Source organism: Phycodurus eques, chromosome 3 (assembly GCF_024500275.1).
Source record: "Phycodurus eques isolate BA_2022a chromosome 3, UOR_Pequ_1.1, whole genome shotgun sequence".
In the NCBI taxonomy this organism is placed as follows: domain Eukaryota; kingdom Metazoa; phylum Chordata; class Actinopteri; order Syngnathiformes; family Syngnathidae; genus Phycodurus; species Phycodurus eques.
In genome coordinates, this window is record NC_084527.1 from 1,548,006 (window position 1) to 1,564,725 (window position 16,720).

At 45.5% G+C, this 16,720-nt stretch overlaps 1 protein-coding gene across 1 annotated transcript in view; it reads left to right on the forward strand.

Annotated features, from left to right (window-relative positions):
- rimbp2b (RIMS binding protein 2b) overlaps positions 1-16,720 on the forward strand; it is an 88,028-nt gene that overhangs the window by 38,861 nt on the left and 32,447 nt on the right. The window contains 4 exon segments of the mRNA XM_061671361.1: positions 6,475-6,558; positions 12,610-12,699; positions 13,884-14,006; positions 15,561-15,665. Coding sequence (XP_061527345.1) covers positions 6,475-6,558; positions 12,610-12,699; positions 13,884-14,006; positions 15,561-15,665 — 402 coding nt within the window.

A 16,720-nucleotide genomic window follows, 5' to 3' on the forward strand; every position in this document is an offset into this window, starting at 1 on the left:
CTTTTCCGTGCCCGTCGTCATCCAGATCTCGACAAAGCATTTACAGTTCAGCTCGTGTCAAAGCCAGGTTCCACGCTCCTGCTCAGAAACGTGAAGAAATGCAAAGCCAAGGTGTGCTGACTGAGTTTTGCGTTTGCCATCTGGACAACACACTAATTGGGCACCGGCTGTTGAAGTGTACTTAATGAGGGGCAAAGCAACGGAGAGCCGCCATCCACCGCATCCGGTTGCTCGGCCCCGCGGGATGGAGCAACATACTGGAAGTCTTCGGCATCAAAGCGGGAGACGGGCCGCCGTAGCCCATGGAAAATTAGCAGGCGGCAGCTTCGTATCGCACGTCCACGTTGACCGCAAAGGTGCCAATCAAGTTGTTGGAGTCTTTTCTAAATGATTGTCATCGTTATTATTATTATTATTGTTATTATCGAAAGACAAACAATGAGCTTTGCCACACCAGTTTGAATCATCACGCGTTGCCTGTCTTCTAATTATCCATCTGAACATTTCATAGGCCAGTGATTGGGCATCACCAGGGAGGTTGTGATAACACTGGATCAGAACAAATAGGACAGCATGTGTGTGCGTCTGCGTGTGTGTGTGTGTGTGTGTGTGTGTGTGTGTGTGTAATAATCAGCTTATCTGGTTGTGGCCCAAGCAGGCTGCTTCGCTGTGAATGAATTTGATCATGACGTGTTTTGGAGACTGTCTTTCTGTGCTGGTCTCCGACCGAGCGGCGCAGAGATGGGAGTGAGCTCGTCGTGGCGGAAGGAAGGAAAACCCGGCTGCTCCTTTTTACTCTCCAAATCACTGACGAGTTTTTCTTACAACAAATAATAATAATCACATTCATGCATTTGACTTATAAAGCGCTTTTCTAGACACGGAAAGACAATTTCACGCATTATTCATTCACTTCTCAATCACACCTGGTGGTGGTAAGCTACTTGTGTGGCCACAGCTGGCCTGCAGGGGGCGGAAGCGTGGCTGCCATTCTGCGCCTTCGCTCTGCGTCATGCCGCCCACAAATAAATCATGAATTTCAAAAATGGTATCTTTTCCAGCAACACACTGTTGAATAATATGCCATGTTTTTGTATTCCCGACGTCTGGCTGGGCCAATTGCTCTTTAGTCTGACCTATGGAACGTCCTCATTTATTTTTCATTTCTCATGTGCCACATTCCATTAACCTTTTGGTAATGACTGCAAAATATGATTGAATATTTTGTTGAGCAGTGTATTGAAAGCTCTGTGTCACATTTATATGGTGTGAAGGCTTTAACGTAGCTCATTACGTGTATTGTATCGGCAGTGTTTTCATCAAAGCCTTTTGAGATTTTTGTTAGAATTGCAGAAGGTTTAGTTTCCATGCCGAGTTCAAAGCCCAAATCTTCATGTACTCTAATCAACTGGATGTAAGGTCAGGCTAATCCAGAGAACGCAAGAAACTGTGATACATTCGCCTGAAATCAGCTTGGATAGACTCCTGCTTTCGTGACTCTGAAAAGGATAAGCAGTAAAGAAAATAGATGGGATGACATAGTCAGTCGTAATACCGAGTCGAAGACACAGCGGAGGTTTGGGAAGCGGCGCCTATACACGAGCTGTACGTTTTTAATTGCCATTTTAATGAATGTAATTGTCTTGTTTCTGGTAGGGTTTGAACCGATTAGCCGATTAGTCGACACGTCAACTTTATCACCCGCAGTGACGTCGATCGATCGGCAGTCACGTGGTTTTATCATTTGCGTGAAAGACATGGCCGCTTGGAAGGCAGCGGGTGAGGACGGGGGACGGGGGGCCCTCGCAGCAAAGCGATATTTAACAAAAACAAAGAATAGCACAAGTTGCACACGCGGCCAACTTGCTAAACCCGAAATCCTCACGTCGCGAAGTGAATGTTAGGGAAAATGGGACAGCTGAGTATGAGCTGTCCTTTGTCACTAAATATACATTATGCATACTGTACATGTCCTGAATATGTACTGTATATAACATGCATTATATATACATTACAAGAATGCACACTTGGCTACTGCCGTACTTACTGTTTTTCATTTGATGATTTCATATTCATGGCCGAGGAGTGTTTTGCATACAAATATTGACTGTAATTATGACTTTGCGACTGGCAAATGAGTTTCGGTTAGTGATGGACTATTTTGGGTTCCAAAATACGTACAAATTCACTTGATGTTGCAGCTGTTAAAACGGAACGTCATCAAGGACCATCGGCGCGCGCCGACATTTTGACAATACGTCGTATGTATTTTAATCAATTTCTATTTTGGGTCTTGGGTAGAAAAAGTTGCTTTGGAGCATTTTGCCTACTGTGTGTGGCTTGGCCACAGTTCACACAGCTCGAAAATATTTTAGGGTAGTTCAACAACACACTGTAAGAATAGCACAGCACTTTATATTTGTTGCTTGTCCAAAAAGAAAGAACTAAGCTTCCCACCGACGCAAACTTGATGTTTGTCAAAAGGGGTTTCGTCCGTCCGGCCATCAGCCACCATGAAAGCTCGCAGAGATGATACAGTTTTACAAGAAGTGGACTTTATTCTCTGTCGGGTGGGGGGGGATGAAGATTACTCAGTGAACTTCACGACCATCTGCGGAAGCAGAAGCTCGGCCTGCGAGTCCAGCTGAGGATGAGTAATCTCGCCCGCGCGTGGGCAGCAGTGCAGCAGTGGGCTCCCAACCTTTGCTCGGCTGCGCAAGCAGTCATCAACGGTTCTCGGCGGACCTTCTGTCAGCAAATTGGTCACGGCAGTAAAAAGAAATGAACACATGCGGCGATTCACTTTCCCATCGTATCGGAGCTCGTAGATTTGATCTCCTTTTTCGTGTTGTATCACGTTTATTCTGCTCAAGTATTTGGTAGGCAAATGGAAAACAGAGTGTACTGTATATAACCCTCATATGTCTTTGTAGCAGTCAGTGAGTCACTGTTTAGTTTCTTTTATCAAGGCAAAGTCTCATCTGACATCTTGCTGTTGGTTCAGTGGGATTATCAGATTTGCGGTCCTCTCGCCGGAGACCCGCACACGCAGTCTGTTCTTTCAAACTTCCCGCTGTCGCTCTGTTCCCGTTCCTTCCTTTCGATTGAGGCATCTTATAGGGGTGGCAAAGGTCACATGATCACTATCTGCTTTTGTCCTCCCTCAATGTACACTACAGCTGCTCCTGTTCTTGACGTGTTCTCCTCCGCATATGCGCTTTGCCGTTGAAGCGTGACGGAGTCGTAACACATCAGTAGGCGACTCGTGCGGCCGCTGGCTCAAAGAGGTCACGCCCGGCCCTCGGCGGCGGTGGCTACATCGAAAGAAAAGGGGCCGAGGAGGGGAAGCGTCTTCCTGCTTCGGCGGGATATTTATACGCTACGCTCTCGTACTCGCGAAGGACCGCTGCGTAGCTTGACAGTAAATCCTGCCCGCATCCCATTTTTCATTTTGCCTCTTTACATTTACGTCTGTCTCTCATGAGCATGAATCTGTTTGCTCTCTTCAAGCTGTCATTTCATACTGTCCTGCTTTTCGCTCTTGTGCGGATATGTCTGTCGGTCTGTATGTGTTGACTTTTCGAGGGAGTTACGACTTCCATCGAGATTGAACTGAACGTGTTTGTTTGTTTGTTTTTGATCGGCACGGATGTCGCTATTAAAGGTAATCAACAAAAGTTGTCATCTCAATCTGATCCATCAGATCGCAGGGCACATATAACAAAGAGTGAAAATTGGAAGGGGGTCTGAAAACTTTCCGTACCCACTGTAGATGATTACTCAAGGGAACAAAATGCCGGTGATACATTTGTGAGTGCCCTTGTCATCCTGTACATCTCTGGATCAGTCAGTCTAGATGATATGCATGCACACACAAACACACGCACACACACAAGGACACACACGTACATTGAAGCATTAGGGGAGTGTTAGCATCTGTGGCTGCACACCCGGGCCTAAGCTGCGGGGGTTATGTAACTCGCTCTGCCATTTCAAATGATCCGAAAGCACAAGTGACTGTTGCGGACTTGACTGCTGCGTCTGGCCCGGCGCCGTACGCTGCGGAGTCAGCAGCTAGACGTGGCTGAAGACTGAATGGAGCCGGCGATAGCTACTGTATTAGCGAATCCGCTGATGAAGACCCTGTCGGCGGACAGCCCACTCGGCATTTGTAGCCCCTCTGATGCCCTCCTTAATTGTCTCGTGCATGCAGCGCACACACTGTGTGTGTGTGTGTGTGTGTGTGTGTGTGACTGCTAGGATTTGCCTTCAGTATCATAATTAGAGTGGAGTGCAGCAATATCTGTGTTTGAGATTTTTATTATATCTGTTGGTATCACAAAATCACCCCCAGTGGGGGAAGAAAATGGCATTTAAAATACACACGCGCACACGCACGCACATGCAAAATCAGCCCTGGGCAGGATTATTGGCCTTTTATACTCACGATGCATATTGAACACAACAGGAGGTGAAAGAGAGGCAAAGCGTGTGCAGTGAGGTTCCCCCCGCTTGCCTGTGATGATGTGTACTAAGCTTTCCCAGCAACTGAAGATCAGAGGAGGCCGGTATCGGATGGGGAAGCCCTCCTGAGTGACAATTAGACAATCCGAACCTCATTTTGTTTTTGGGATGTGGGAGGAAAGCAGAGTGCCCGGAGAAAAGCCACGCAGGCACGGGGGAGAACACGCAAACACCACACAGGCGGGGCCGGGGATTGAACCCCGGTCCTCAGAACTGTGACGCAGACGCTCTAACCAGTCGTCCACCGTGTCGCCTTTTGTGAATAGAATTGAAACAAAAGAAAATTGCAATTTAAAAAGGCTGCGATTGGCCGGCAACCAGTTCAGGGTGTACCCCGCCTCCTGCCCGAAGATACCTGGGATAGGCTCCAGCATGAGGAGAAGCGGCTCAGAAAATGGATGGATAGATGGATGAATTTAAAAAGGAAAGAAACAAAAATACAGGTGGCACTTAGCAGAAAGGTCAGGTACTGGATGTGGATGTTTGACCCCTTGTGTTAATTAGCTTTGGTAAGGCCTTCCCCCCATATATATATATACGTGCGCGTGTGTGTGTGTGTGTGTGTGTGTGAGGGGCTACCCATTGCGTACCTTATTTGCAATAGTGCCAGGTTGATCCAGTTTATGGAGATGGTCTTCTTCATCTGCGGTGCAGCGAACGCCTCCTCCCTTGTGCGCGCGCTCAGTACTCACAATGGCAGCCATTTGAATTTTTCATCAGAGGCAATTTGAATGGAGCGCCGGCAAATGCGTTGGGAACGATCGCGTCTCCGAACGCCCGAGTGCTGTGCGTTTGCGAGAAGAGGATTCATTGCCGTCCGCATGTGCAAAGTGTTCACTTCAGAAGCCGGCCCGCATGGGAGATGGCAAGCTGTCTGCGGAGGCGCTGTGTAATTCTCCGTCATTTAGTTTCGATGTAATGGCGCCTTGTAGTGTACACATGGGTACTTTTTGATTAGATTGTGTTGTTTAGCTCTTTATAATCCCCCTGGGTTGCAGGAACATCTGCCAGCGTTACAATCGTGTTTTGCATTTAAATGGAATTTCATTCAGGTTAACAACGATGATTTTTAATTCCCCCATTCTTGAGCCTTTATCCTAAAAAGTCCCTCAAAATGAGTTTTGTTTCGCCCGACAATTCTATGTCCTTACAGTGTACAAATGTCTGCCCTCTACAGAATTGAAGTCGAAAATAGGAAGAAGAAAAAAAATACGAGTCCATGTATGGCTTTGCACATATGCAGTTATGACTGATGATGTCTGAAAGAATTAACTATGCATTCTGCAAACTGCCTGAGAAGAAATTTGTCAAGATTACAGAACATTAAAGGGTTAAACTTCCTCGCCCGGTTCTCTGACCTCAGTGCTCCCCGTTTTTATGAAATGTAGACGGCGCTCAGAGGGCAAAAGGAGGAACAAACAGATGCAGCAATGTGTCTTCCATTCAAATTGACTTCAATTTGCGTGCGTGCGGGCGTGCGTGCGGGCGGCTGTGGCCCTCCTGGAACAGGATTGAACACTCAGTCATGTTCGATGGAATCATCGCATTTTTTTGCAGAGAAAAGCATCTGGTGCTGACACCAACCAAGGAAGTCGCCATCCATACGAAAGCGAGGCAGATTTATGTTGTGAAAAGAGGTGAACGACATTTCACTTTCGTTCACACTTGGATGAAATTAATTCAACAGGGAATTCTCGGTGCAGTGTCGCTTTGTGACTGAATGTCCGGTGGCAGGTGATGCAATATGTAATAGCTTACATACTATACAATGTGCAAAAAAAAAAAATGCATGAAATAAAGAAGAGGAAAGCATGCAGTCTTCATTTTGCATTGTGCCGCCCTTCATTTGACTAACTCCTTTGCTAATATTTCACATTGCCCTCACTCCTCATTCTCTTCTGTCGTCGCCCTATCGGAAGCCGTGTGATATTTTCTTCTCTGTACTTGTAGGAGACCGAGATCAGCGCCAAGAGAAAGGAGTGTCAAGCGCCTGGGGCGGAGGTGAAGAAAACAAATCCAACATGCCAGACTTTGGTAAGTGTTTGGAGAATGCAAGCCACCCTCGCAATAAAAGGATGCAGGCAAAAACAAAACAAAAACACATTTAAGGCCTTGAAACATCCCCCTGTAATGACAGCTTGATTCTCAGGTGGTGATGACAAATGGAAGCAATTAACTCCAAGCGTGTGACGCGACGAAGCGTGCGAGCCGTATGCAAGTGCTGTTCTCTTTTTTGTGCGTGTCAATGGAACTGAACGCTCGCTATTGATGCCGTAACAATACTGTATGCTGTACAGTCGTCCATGTCACAGATAGATAGTTGACCTCGTATATCCGTGTGTCTTTGAAGGACACGGCGTGAGCAAAAGTGTCCTTGAGCTGGAGAAAGATGATTTGTAAACAAACCACAGCAATATTTTGCTCCGCAGCAAAATTGAAAGGTTTCTTATTTGTTCTATGCGTCATAATTGCACAATGTTTGAGTGGAAATGTGTTTTGTCACAGTATCTAAGCTATCTAAAAAAAAGAAAATAATAATTATGCTCCAGTTTGTTATTTTGCACTTGGCAGAGGCAATAATAGCGTTAGATTGTATAAACAACATATACATACAATACACAGGTTTGCGCCTTTTATACCTCAATTAATCCAAACTGAGTATCATTCTGGTTTTTTTATATTGTGGCTCTGTAGTCAAAGAGTGCGGGTACTAGACTGGCCAGCCTGCAGTCCAGACCTGTCTCCGATTGAAAATTCTAACTTAATGATCATTTGCTGAAAACAATCAAGTTTATCAGTTTGAACATGAAATAGCTTGTCTTTGTAGTGTATTCAATGAAATATAGGTTGAAGACGATTTGCAAATCATTGGATTCTGTTTTTATTTATGTTTAACACAACGTCCCGACTTCTTTGGAATTGGGGTTGTAATTATGTAGGTGTGCCTAATTGAGTGTCTGTAAGTGTGTATAACATACGGATTGGACACCAACAGTTGTGTAAATAGTGTCAACATTCCATTTTGATTTGATACACCTTGGTTAGTTGGACCAGTGCCACAGTGGACGACTGGTTAGAGCGTCAGCCTCACAGTTCAGAGGACCGGGGTTCAATCCCCGGTCCCGCCTGCGTGGAGTTTGCATGTTCTCCCCGTGCCTGCGTGGCTTTTCTCCGGGCACTCCGGTTTCCTCCCACATCCCAAAAACATGCGTGGTAGGTTAATTGACGACTCTAAATTGCCCGTAGGTGTGAATGTGAGTGCCAATGGTTGTTCGTTTAAATGTGCCCTCCGATTGGCCGGCAACCAGTTCGGGGTGTACCCTGCCTCCTGCCCGTTAATAGCTGGGATAGGCTCCAGCACGCCCGCGACCCGCGTGAGGATAAGTGGCTCAGAAAATGGATGGATGGATGGATGGAGGGTTAGTTGAACCATTTTTATTGCGAGGAATGTTACTGTGAAGAATGTTTTGCAGCACAACATAATAAACAACACGATGTGATCTCGGGGCTTTCACCTCTGCAGTTATGTCAATCCCATGAGGCAGATAGATACAAAGGATTGTCTGTTCTGATGATTTCATATTACACTGTGGATAACGTGTATTTGGCTGAGACACTTTACGTTCTAGTTTAAGAGAGAAGGCGACTCACTGCTGCTTTATTGCACCAATGGTGCCTCTTAAAGTTGACTCCCAACAGCCTCGTGGTTCACTGCTGTTGTTTACTTTGATACAGTAGAAGTTCACATTCAGTGGTTTGACTGAGGAATGATATAAGATTTAGCGTTCATTTTGTTTAACCTGCGGAAGCAGGAGTGAGAACGTTCCAAGAACGGAAGGAGCTGGGGGATATTCAGCAGTCATTGAATGAAAGAACACTTGATGGATTCATCTTCTGGAGCCCTCTTCTTTTGACGGGCTCTCTTTGTATGCGCTTCTCTGCCGACAAATAAACATTCCATTAGGAGTTAGGAGTTCGTTCCTTACAGCGAGCGCTCTTCTCACATTCCCAGCCCACAGCTGCACTTCCCCTCCCACCCATTGTCAGCCCACTGAGGCGAGGCGAAGACCCCCCTAAAGGACTAAGTGTCCCCAAATGGCATGCAGAAATGGCAGCTTGTTGTTGTTGTTGTTGTTGTGCACTTAGCTCCCCCGACACTGAGCCTTGAGTGCCGCCACACGAACACACACCAGCGCGGTCAACGCCACTGACAAGCGCTGCAAGGTGACAGCAAAGTCACTTCCTCTATAGTACAAAGTCTACTTTTTGCTGGCTTGTCTTTCTGTCAATCATTGTTTGTAAAAAGTCACTCAGCGTGTAGACGCTCACCGGCACGATTAGCGGCCACACAGTTTACATGTTTACACTAGTACAAAATACATTTAATAACAACAACAACAACCCACTCAACAAATTGGGTTGTTTTTATTTGAGTCGTTTGTTTTTAATTCTGGTCTTTAGAAACTGTCTTTTTATGTAACCTAAGTATACAAGTATACAGTAGCCAACTAATTTCATATAACTGGAGTTTTTCGAGAAACTGTGGGGCTGCACAAACTGGTTGCAGTCCTGTTTGGTGCCTTGCTCAATAGTGGAGTGCGCTCCAGCCACCAGCACCAATTGCCATACTTTGCTCCATTTGCGTTTATGTTGCGCCGCAGGTCTCGAAAATGGGAGCATTCAGCATTTTGGAGTTTTTGCACCAGTTTGCAGCATTTACTTTAAGACAAGACGAAAAGGGAACGTGTGACCTGAGATGACGATGTGGATGTGACTCCTTTCTCTGACTTCTGCTGTAACAGAACTCAACAACTCTTTAGTTGAACTCTTCGCAATTTCATGAATTCCTGCAAACACCGATGCCACGTCTGTCCGTTTTGTGCGTACACGTCGTCCGTGCGAATGAGAGTTAACACGAGCATTGCCATCTGCTACCTCCACCCTGGTGGGAATGAAGTCTGCAACTCTGAGCACGTCTGAGCTCCCACCATGGCAACAAGCAACAACTTTGCAACTTTGTATAACCGAAGATCAATAGAGGCAGACAGCAGAGAGTCAACAAGGCAAGGGAGTGCAGAGCGTCCGTGTGCCGCGACGTGTCGGAGGCCTGCCGTCTCGTTCCTCTTGGCTTGGACGACGAGCTGTTTGCAAACACGACGCCTTCTGTTAAAAGTGTGATTGGCAGCGCTTTTATATACTATAAGCATCCTCACAAGTTGACTTCAGTTGCCTCCGTCTGAAGATTCACAGTTCTCTCTGAGGATTTTATGTCCGGCAGTTGAAGAAGTGCTGTAATTTGCCTTTACACTTTATGTTGGATCACATTTTACGACCCCAATTCCAATGAAGTTGGGACCTTGTGTTAAACATAAATTAAAACTGAATACAATGATTTGCAAATCATGTTCAACCTATATTTAATCGAATACACGACAAATAAATGTAATGTTCAAACTGATTAACTTTATTGTTTTTAGCAAATAATCATGAACTTAGAATTTTATGTCTGCAACACGTTCCAAAAAAGCTGGGACAGGAGGCAAAAAAGAGTGAGAAAGTTGAGGAATGCTCATCAAACATGTGTTTGGAACATCGCACAGGTGAATTGGGAACAGGTGGGTGCCATGATTGGGTATAAAAGGAGCTTCCCTGAATTGCTCAGTCATTCACAAGCAAAGATGGGGTGAGGTTCACCTCTTTGTGAACAAGTGTGTGAGAAAATAGTTGAACAGTTTAAGGACAATGTTCCTCAACGTACAATTGCAAGGAATTGAGGGATTTTATCATCTACGGTTCATAATATCATCCAAAGGTTCAGAGAATCTGGAGAAATCACTGCATGGAAGCGGCAAGGCCGAAAACCAACATTGAATGCCCGTGTCCTTCGATCCCTCAGGCGGCGCTTCATCAAAAAACGACATCAATGAGTAAAGGATATCACCACACGGGCACAGGAACACTTCAGAAAACCAATGTCAGTCAATACAGTTTGGCGCTACATCCGTAAGTGGAACTTGAAACTCTACGATGCAAAGCGAAAGCCATTTATCAACAACACCCAGAAATGCCGCCGGCTTCTCTGGGCCCGAGCTCATGTAAGATGGACCGATGCAAAGTGGAAGTGTTCTGTGGCATTTCAAATTGTTTTTGGAAATTGTGTGTGTGGGGGGGGGGGGAAGAACCATCCGGACTGTTATGGATGCAAAGTTCAAAAGCCAGCATCTGTGATGGTATGGGGCTGTGTTAGTGCCAATGGCATGGGTGACTTACACATCTGTGAAGGCACCATTCATGCTGAAAGGTACATACAGGTTTTGGAGAAACATACGCTGCCATCCAAGCGACGTCTTTTCATGGACGCCCTTGCTTATTTCAGCAAGACAATGCCAAACAACATTCTGCACGTGTTACAACAGCGTGGCTTCGTAGTCAAAGAGTGCGGGGACTAGACTGGCCTGCCTGGAGTCCAGACCTGTCTCCCATTGAAAATGCGTGGCGCATTATGAAGCGTAAAAGACGACAACGGAGACCCCGGACTGTTGAACAGCTGAAGCTGTACATCGAGCGAGAATGGGAAAGAATTCCACCTACAAAGCTTCAACAATGAGTGTCCTCAGTTCCCAAACGTTTATTGAATGTTGTGAAAAGAAAAGGCGATGTAACACCGTGGTAAACATGAGCCTGTCCCAGCTTTTTTGGAACGTGTTGCAGCCATCAAATTCTAAGTTCATGATTATTTGCTAAAAACAATAAGGTTGATGTGTTTGAATATTAAATATCTTGTCTTTGTAGTGTATTCAATGAAATATAGGTTGAAGATGATTTGCAAATCATTGTATCCTGTTTTTATTTATGTTCAACACACCGTCCCAACTTCATTGGAGTTGGGGTTGTACAACAAATTGTGTGTGAATGCTGAAATGCTGAATGAAAACATGTGGAATGATGTGGAATAATATTGTAGAATATGCAATAATATTGAATGATTTGCAATGACGTTTTGAAGTTGGAAATGTTTGAATTGGTCAAGAAATGTGGAAATGGGAGGGGAAGAAGTGGACATTTCAAATTTGGGGGATTTTATTTTGAAATTTTGAAACCATTTGGACATGAATGAGGTGGAGCAATTACACTCGAGGTAAAGACAAATAAATCTTTCATTTTGAAATTGGGGGAATGGGAATAGTTCACGAGTTGCATGAATGTGGCGAACCTGTTGACGTTGGAATCGTTTGCATGGGTTGCGCAATGTTGAAGGAGAAGGGAATAATGTAGAATGGGTCTGAACTTAGGAATTGTGTTGGTGAAAATGAATGAATATCGGGTATGTGGGAATATTTGTGATATCCTTCCCAAAGTGAACTGAATGAGCTGAACATTTGAGCAGTTTTTGAACAGTTTTTGAGCGTGTGGGATTTGTGTCCGGAGCACGAGCAGATGTGTGGCGTGAAGGAGCGAGCGCAGCGTTTGCTTCGTTGGTGTGTTCGATGGCAGCAGTGAGTCATCCGTCAGTCTGGTGGACACTAAGCACATACGTGTGGGCCACCGAGCTGAGTCAGGCCATGTCTCGACATAACCCACACTTCAATAAACAATAAGGACCAACTCCACCAGTACAATGTCATTGCATCATTTATTATTCATGTCATTACAACGACGATAATGGATCAAAACAAAAGATTACACAAATATAAGATTGTTTGTCTCTGATAAAGAAGTCAGTGCTTAGCTTGCCATCTATTTTCGGCAGCCACTTTTTCACTTTTAAGGAAACATCCTCGCTTTAACGCATGTCAGGAAGCTCAGGTATGCCACTTCATATTACACCACGTTATTACTTCAACTGATTATTTTTTTCTTCTGTTTGTTTGTGTTGTACAAGACGTCGGTTATCGTTGATAAATGAACCTTAATTAAACAATTTGAAAGTTATTTTCTCAGGGAATGTTTTATAAAGTGTAGAAGAAAATACTGCGCACTCGATTAAGAGGAGTAATGCTGCCTCTGTCACCAGTATGTAATGATGAATAGTCAAGTCGAGTTTATTGGTTTAATTGTTTAACACAATTTCTCTTCTGTCCTTAGGAGAATGAGCTTCAAGACTTTTTCCAGGAGAACAGGCGCTTGAGCCTCCAGTTTTTCAACGGCAGTCGCAAATCATCCGAATATGAGAAGGTAAGAGGTGACAACGAAGATGTCGGATCTGAAATGAGCCAATGCTGGACTTGCGTGCAGAAAAGTGAGAGTCTGCCATTTTGGATCGCTACGGTACATCACAGCCCCATCAAACAGCAGACAAGTCACATCTGAGCGTTATTCAAATAATTATATGGCAATTGAATTTTAAAACCCATCAGTAACAGTTTAACATCAGTGTTCGGTAGATAGTGGAAGCTTTTCACTTTTTGTAGAATTTAATGCTAGAATTTGGTGTAAATTTGCCTTCCTAAATATCATCTTTTTTAAGAGAGTTCAGAACATCTTCAAAGTTTTTTCAAAACTAAGTCAAAAAAACTCATCATGTAAAAAGTAGACCGTTTTCAGTGGAGTTCGAAAAAAACATAAATTACTCCACTGGCATTTTTTTATTCCCCCCCCCCCCCCCCCCCCTCCCCAAGTAAAAATTCATTTGAAACAATTGAAAATTATTTTAAGTGTCATCAGATTAGTTTGGATACTTTGGTAAAATGTTGAGTTTTTGCAGTGCAGCCCGACCTCTTTTAAATGTGCTGTCAGTGAGCGCGTACTTATTTGAATGTCATGATTTAGTCCTGAGCATATCTATCCACTATCACCTCATATGTATGTGTCACGGGAGAAAATGGATATATATATATATATATAAAACTATATATATCAACATTTGATTTCAGAAAAATGCTGAGCGACATATTTCAAGATACAAAACGTTGTAACCTGGGCAGTTCAACTCGTCACTTCTCTATAAATGGTCTTACGCAAACATTGATATACACACACACACACACATAAGCAAACGCAATCAATGTTTGTGTAAGACCATTTATGGAGAAGTTAGGAGTTGAATTGCCCAGCTTACAACGTTTTGTATCTTGAAATATGTCGCTCAGCATTTTTTTGAAATCAAATGTTGATGTACGCATGTGATCCAGTGCTTCCAAATGATGATGTATTGAAAATGTATTTGTGAGCAATATTTGGTCACAGTAGAATCTGAACCGTCTTCTGTAGTTGAGTGTCACAGGCCAAACGCGCAGTGGAAGGCCAACATAAAACGTTATCTTCACGACAAACGCCGCACTTTTCTCCAGGAAAAACAAACGACAGCGACAATAGCGGTGCGGTCCAACCTTTGTGCTGCCCTCGTTTTGTGTGCACAGGTGAAGTCTGACTATGCCCAACTCAAAGATACGCTCGGTGCTGTGACGCAGGAGAGAGATTTAGCCCTGTGGGAGAGAAACCAGCTCCGAGGCAAACTGGAGAACCTAGAGCAGGTGCTCAAGGTGAGAAAAGCCAGCCCGCGGTTCTGAGTACATCTTCCGCAGGTTCCCCGTTGGAGAGAGCCCCGCCTGTTGATATCGTGCTGCACTAGCTCCTCCTCGGTTGTACTCGCCTAACGTGCCTGACGTGTCTGTTGCCTTCTAGTGCCGTGCTGGAAGGTCTTCTGATCAGGAGCAGTGAAAGAGTAGAAGCTGCGAGCGTCTCCCTTCAATTGCAGTATTTCAAGTTTTCCCAATCCCCCCTTCCTACCTGCCCTCCCCCCCTGCTAGAATTGAAAGGTATCACAGCGATGTCCGCCCAGGAAGCAGTGTTGCTCGCTCCATTCGGAATGCTTCTTCCTCGGTGGGATGCTTACAGACATACAGTCGAATGCTCACCTGACTTTGAGAGCACCGCCGCGTGGAATGCGTTGATGCATGAGGCGAAGTGGAAACGCAAGATCGGCTCACCCCCGTGACGATCATGTCACCGACGCGCACATTTTCCTTGAGCTTCCACTGGCACGCATGTGTCATTGGCTTCTTTCACTTTAAAGCGTCACAAACGTCCACTTGACGGGTAATATGCTATACGGAACGCCGTTCAGTCTTTTGTATTGAAGTTTTGGATGATCGCAGACAAGCAGGCCCACTTTGCAGTTTGCTCACCCTTTGCACGTAACCCCGAAGATACACCTTCTCCTCCCAGGAATGAGACATCCGACAGGCATCGCGTTACTTGAAGGGGGGAAGCAAACTTGGCTTGATGGGTATTGATGGTTTTTGTCCTCGTCCGTATGTACCTCGGCGCCGCTCATCACTCGGTACGGACTGTCGTCACATCGCGTTTGACGGACGCTGAGAGACGATGGCGCTTTGTCCGAGCCAGAGGTGGCGCACGAGTGGGTGGCAGGGTCGTTGCGCAGGGGGCGCTGACCCACCGCCGCGAAAGTGTCAATGCTTGTCTCTCAGCATTCACACTACTGTTATTGTCATTCACCATCTGCTTGTTTTTTTTGTTGTTTTTTTTTTGCTTTCCTTCTTAATAACAGTGTCATGACTCAATACAGTCCAGCTCAAGCAAAGAACAAAAAGCGAGTGAGCTGTTACTTTTTGTTGTGCAGCTCATAATACGTAATATTGGACTTTTTCTACAACAAGATTAAACGCAGGATGATGGAAAGGGTGTGACAAGGATGAGGTAGCAAGAAGATCGCTCTGATGTCATCCCTGTACTTCTCACAGGCTGAGATGATGTGATGTATTCGTCCGCATTCTCGTCCTTCGTGATTTTCTGTTGGCATTTGGTCTCGACCGCAGCATCTCTCAGCATTCACGCGTATTATGTCCGCAGTTTGTAGTCACCGTTGTCTCAGTACACTGTACACTGTTAACCAGCTCGCGCGTGTGTGCCGCCGGTGCGCATGTGACACTCGTGTTGAGTGGAATGCACGGTGAAAAGAGCGGGGATGCACTTTGCGCTGGCTCGTAGTACCACTAACATTAGCCGTCTTTATGCCCTCCCCGCACCACGCCCCTCCCCGCCTGCTTCTCCGACCTCTCGTGCCCTGCGGACAGCATATGCGTGAGGCTGCGGAGCGGCGGCAGCAGCTCGAGTTGGAGCATGAGCAGGCCTTGGCTGTACTCAATGCAAAGCAGCAGGAGATTGACCTGCTTCAGAAGGTAAGAGAAGTCAGGCCGTTCGAAGGTAAAAGCCGCAAAGCTCTCGACGGGTGCTCTCGTTTGCTCGGGCGGCGTCCGACGAGCTTTTGTCCAATCCGACGCTGTGCTGCGTTACGATAAAGGCGAAAGTCACCTGAAAGAAACAATTTGTCATCCCTGGCACGACGAGAGCTGTCAACTCTGCCCCCATCCCTCGGCTCCCCCCCCCCTAATCATATCCGTAACATTTCAGGAGCACTTTTGTCTGTCACAAATCTTGCGCCCCAGTTGCAAAGTAGTTATGACACCTTTTAGAGGCCTACTAAAAAAAAGTGCCGGCCAAGGCCATTTTGGTCCTTGGCCGGCACCTTTTTTTGCGTGTGCGCTGGAGCTGACTTGAATGTCAGAGCAAGTGGAGCAAAAGCTGAGATTGTCGATAGTGCAAGCGTGCTAAGAATTGTCACCAGTTCTTTCCGTGCGTCGCTGCCGTCGTGTTGCGCCGACATCACAGTCGGCCGCTCGCAGGCGGCGTTTTCTCTCGTTAGCAGAAGCTCATTACTGCCGTAGCTGCCTTCAGACGCTCTGCGTTCTCCTAAATTCATTGCTGGCAAAATAGATTTATGGAAGTGTTGAGTCGACGGATGCGTTCATATTTTCTCTCAACAGATGGTCCCGCTTTTTCAAAGACGTACTTCTGCCACATTTGGAAACATCTGATGGTTTACAAATAGTCCATAATCCATTTGGAAACACCGACAACAACACAATTCCACTTTTGCCAGCAATCGTTTTTGTTGACAAATGACCTCCTTTACGTTTCTAACAGCCACAACATGTTGACTGTTCTGCTACTCTTGTTACCATGATTGGAGGAAAAGATGAATTCATTACAGCTAAAATACTTGTCATGGCTAACATCTGGAGGCCAGTTTGAAATTGTAGAAACTTTTTTTTTCCATCTCATATGTTTGGAAAAGGTCACTGATGGTGTAGCGGTCCACACGCCTGACTTTGGTGCAGGCAGCGTGGGTTCAGTTCCCACTCAGTGACGGTGTGAACGTGAGTGCGGATGCTTG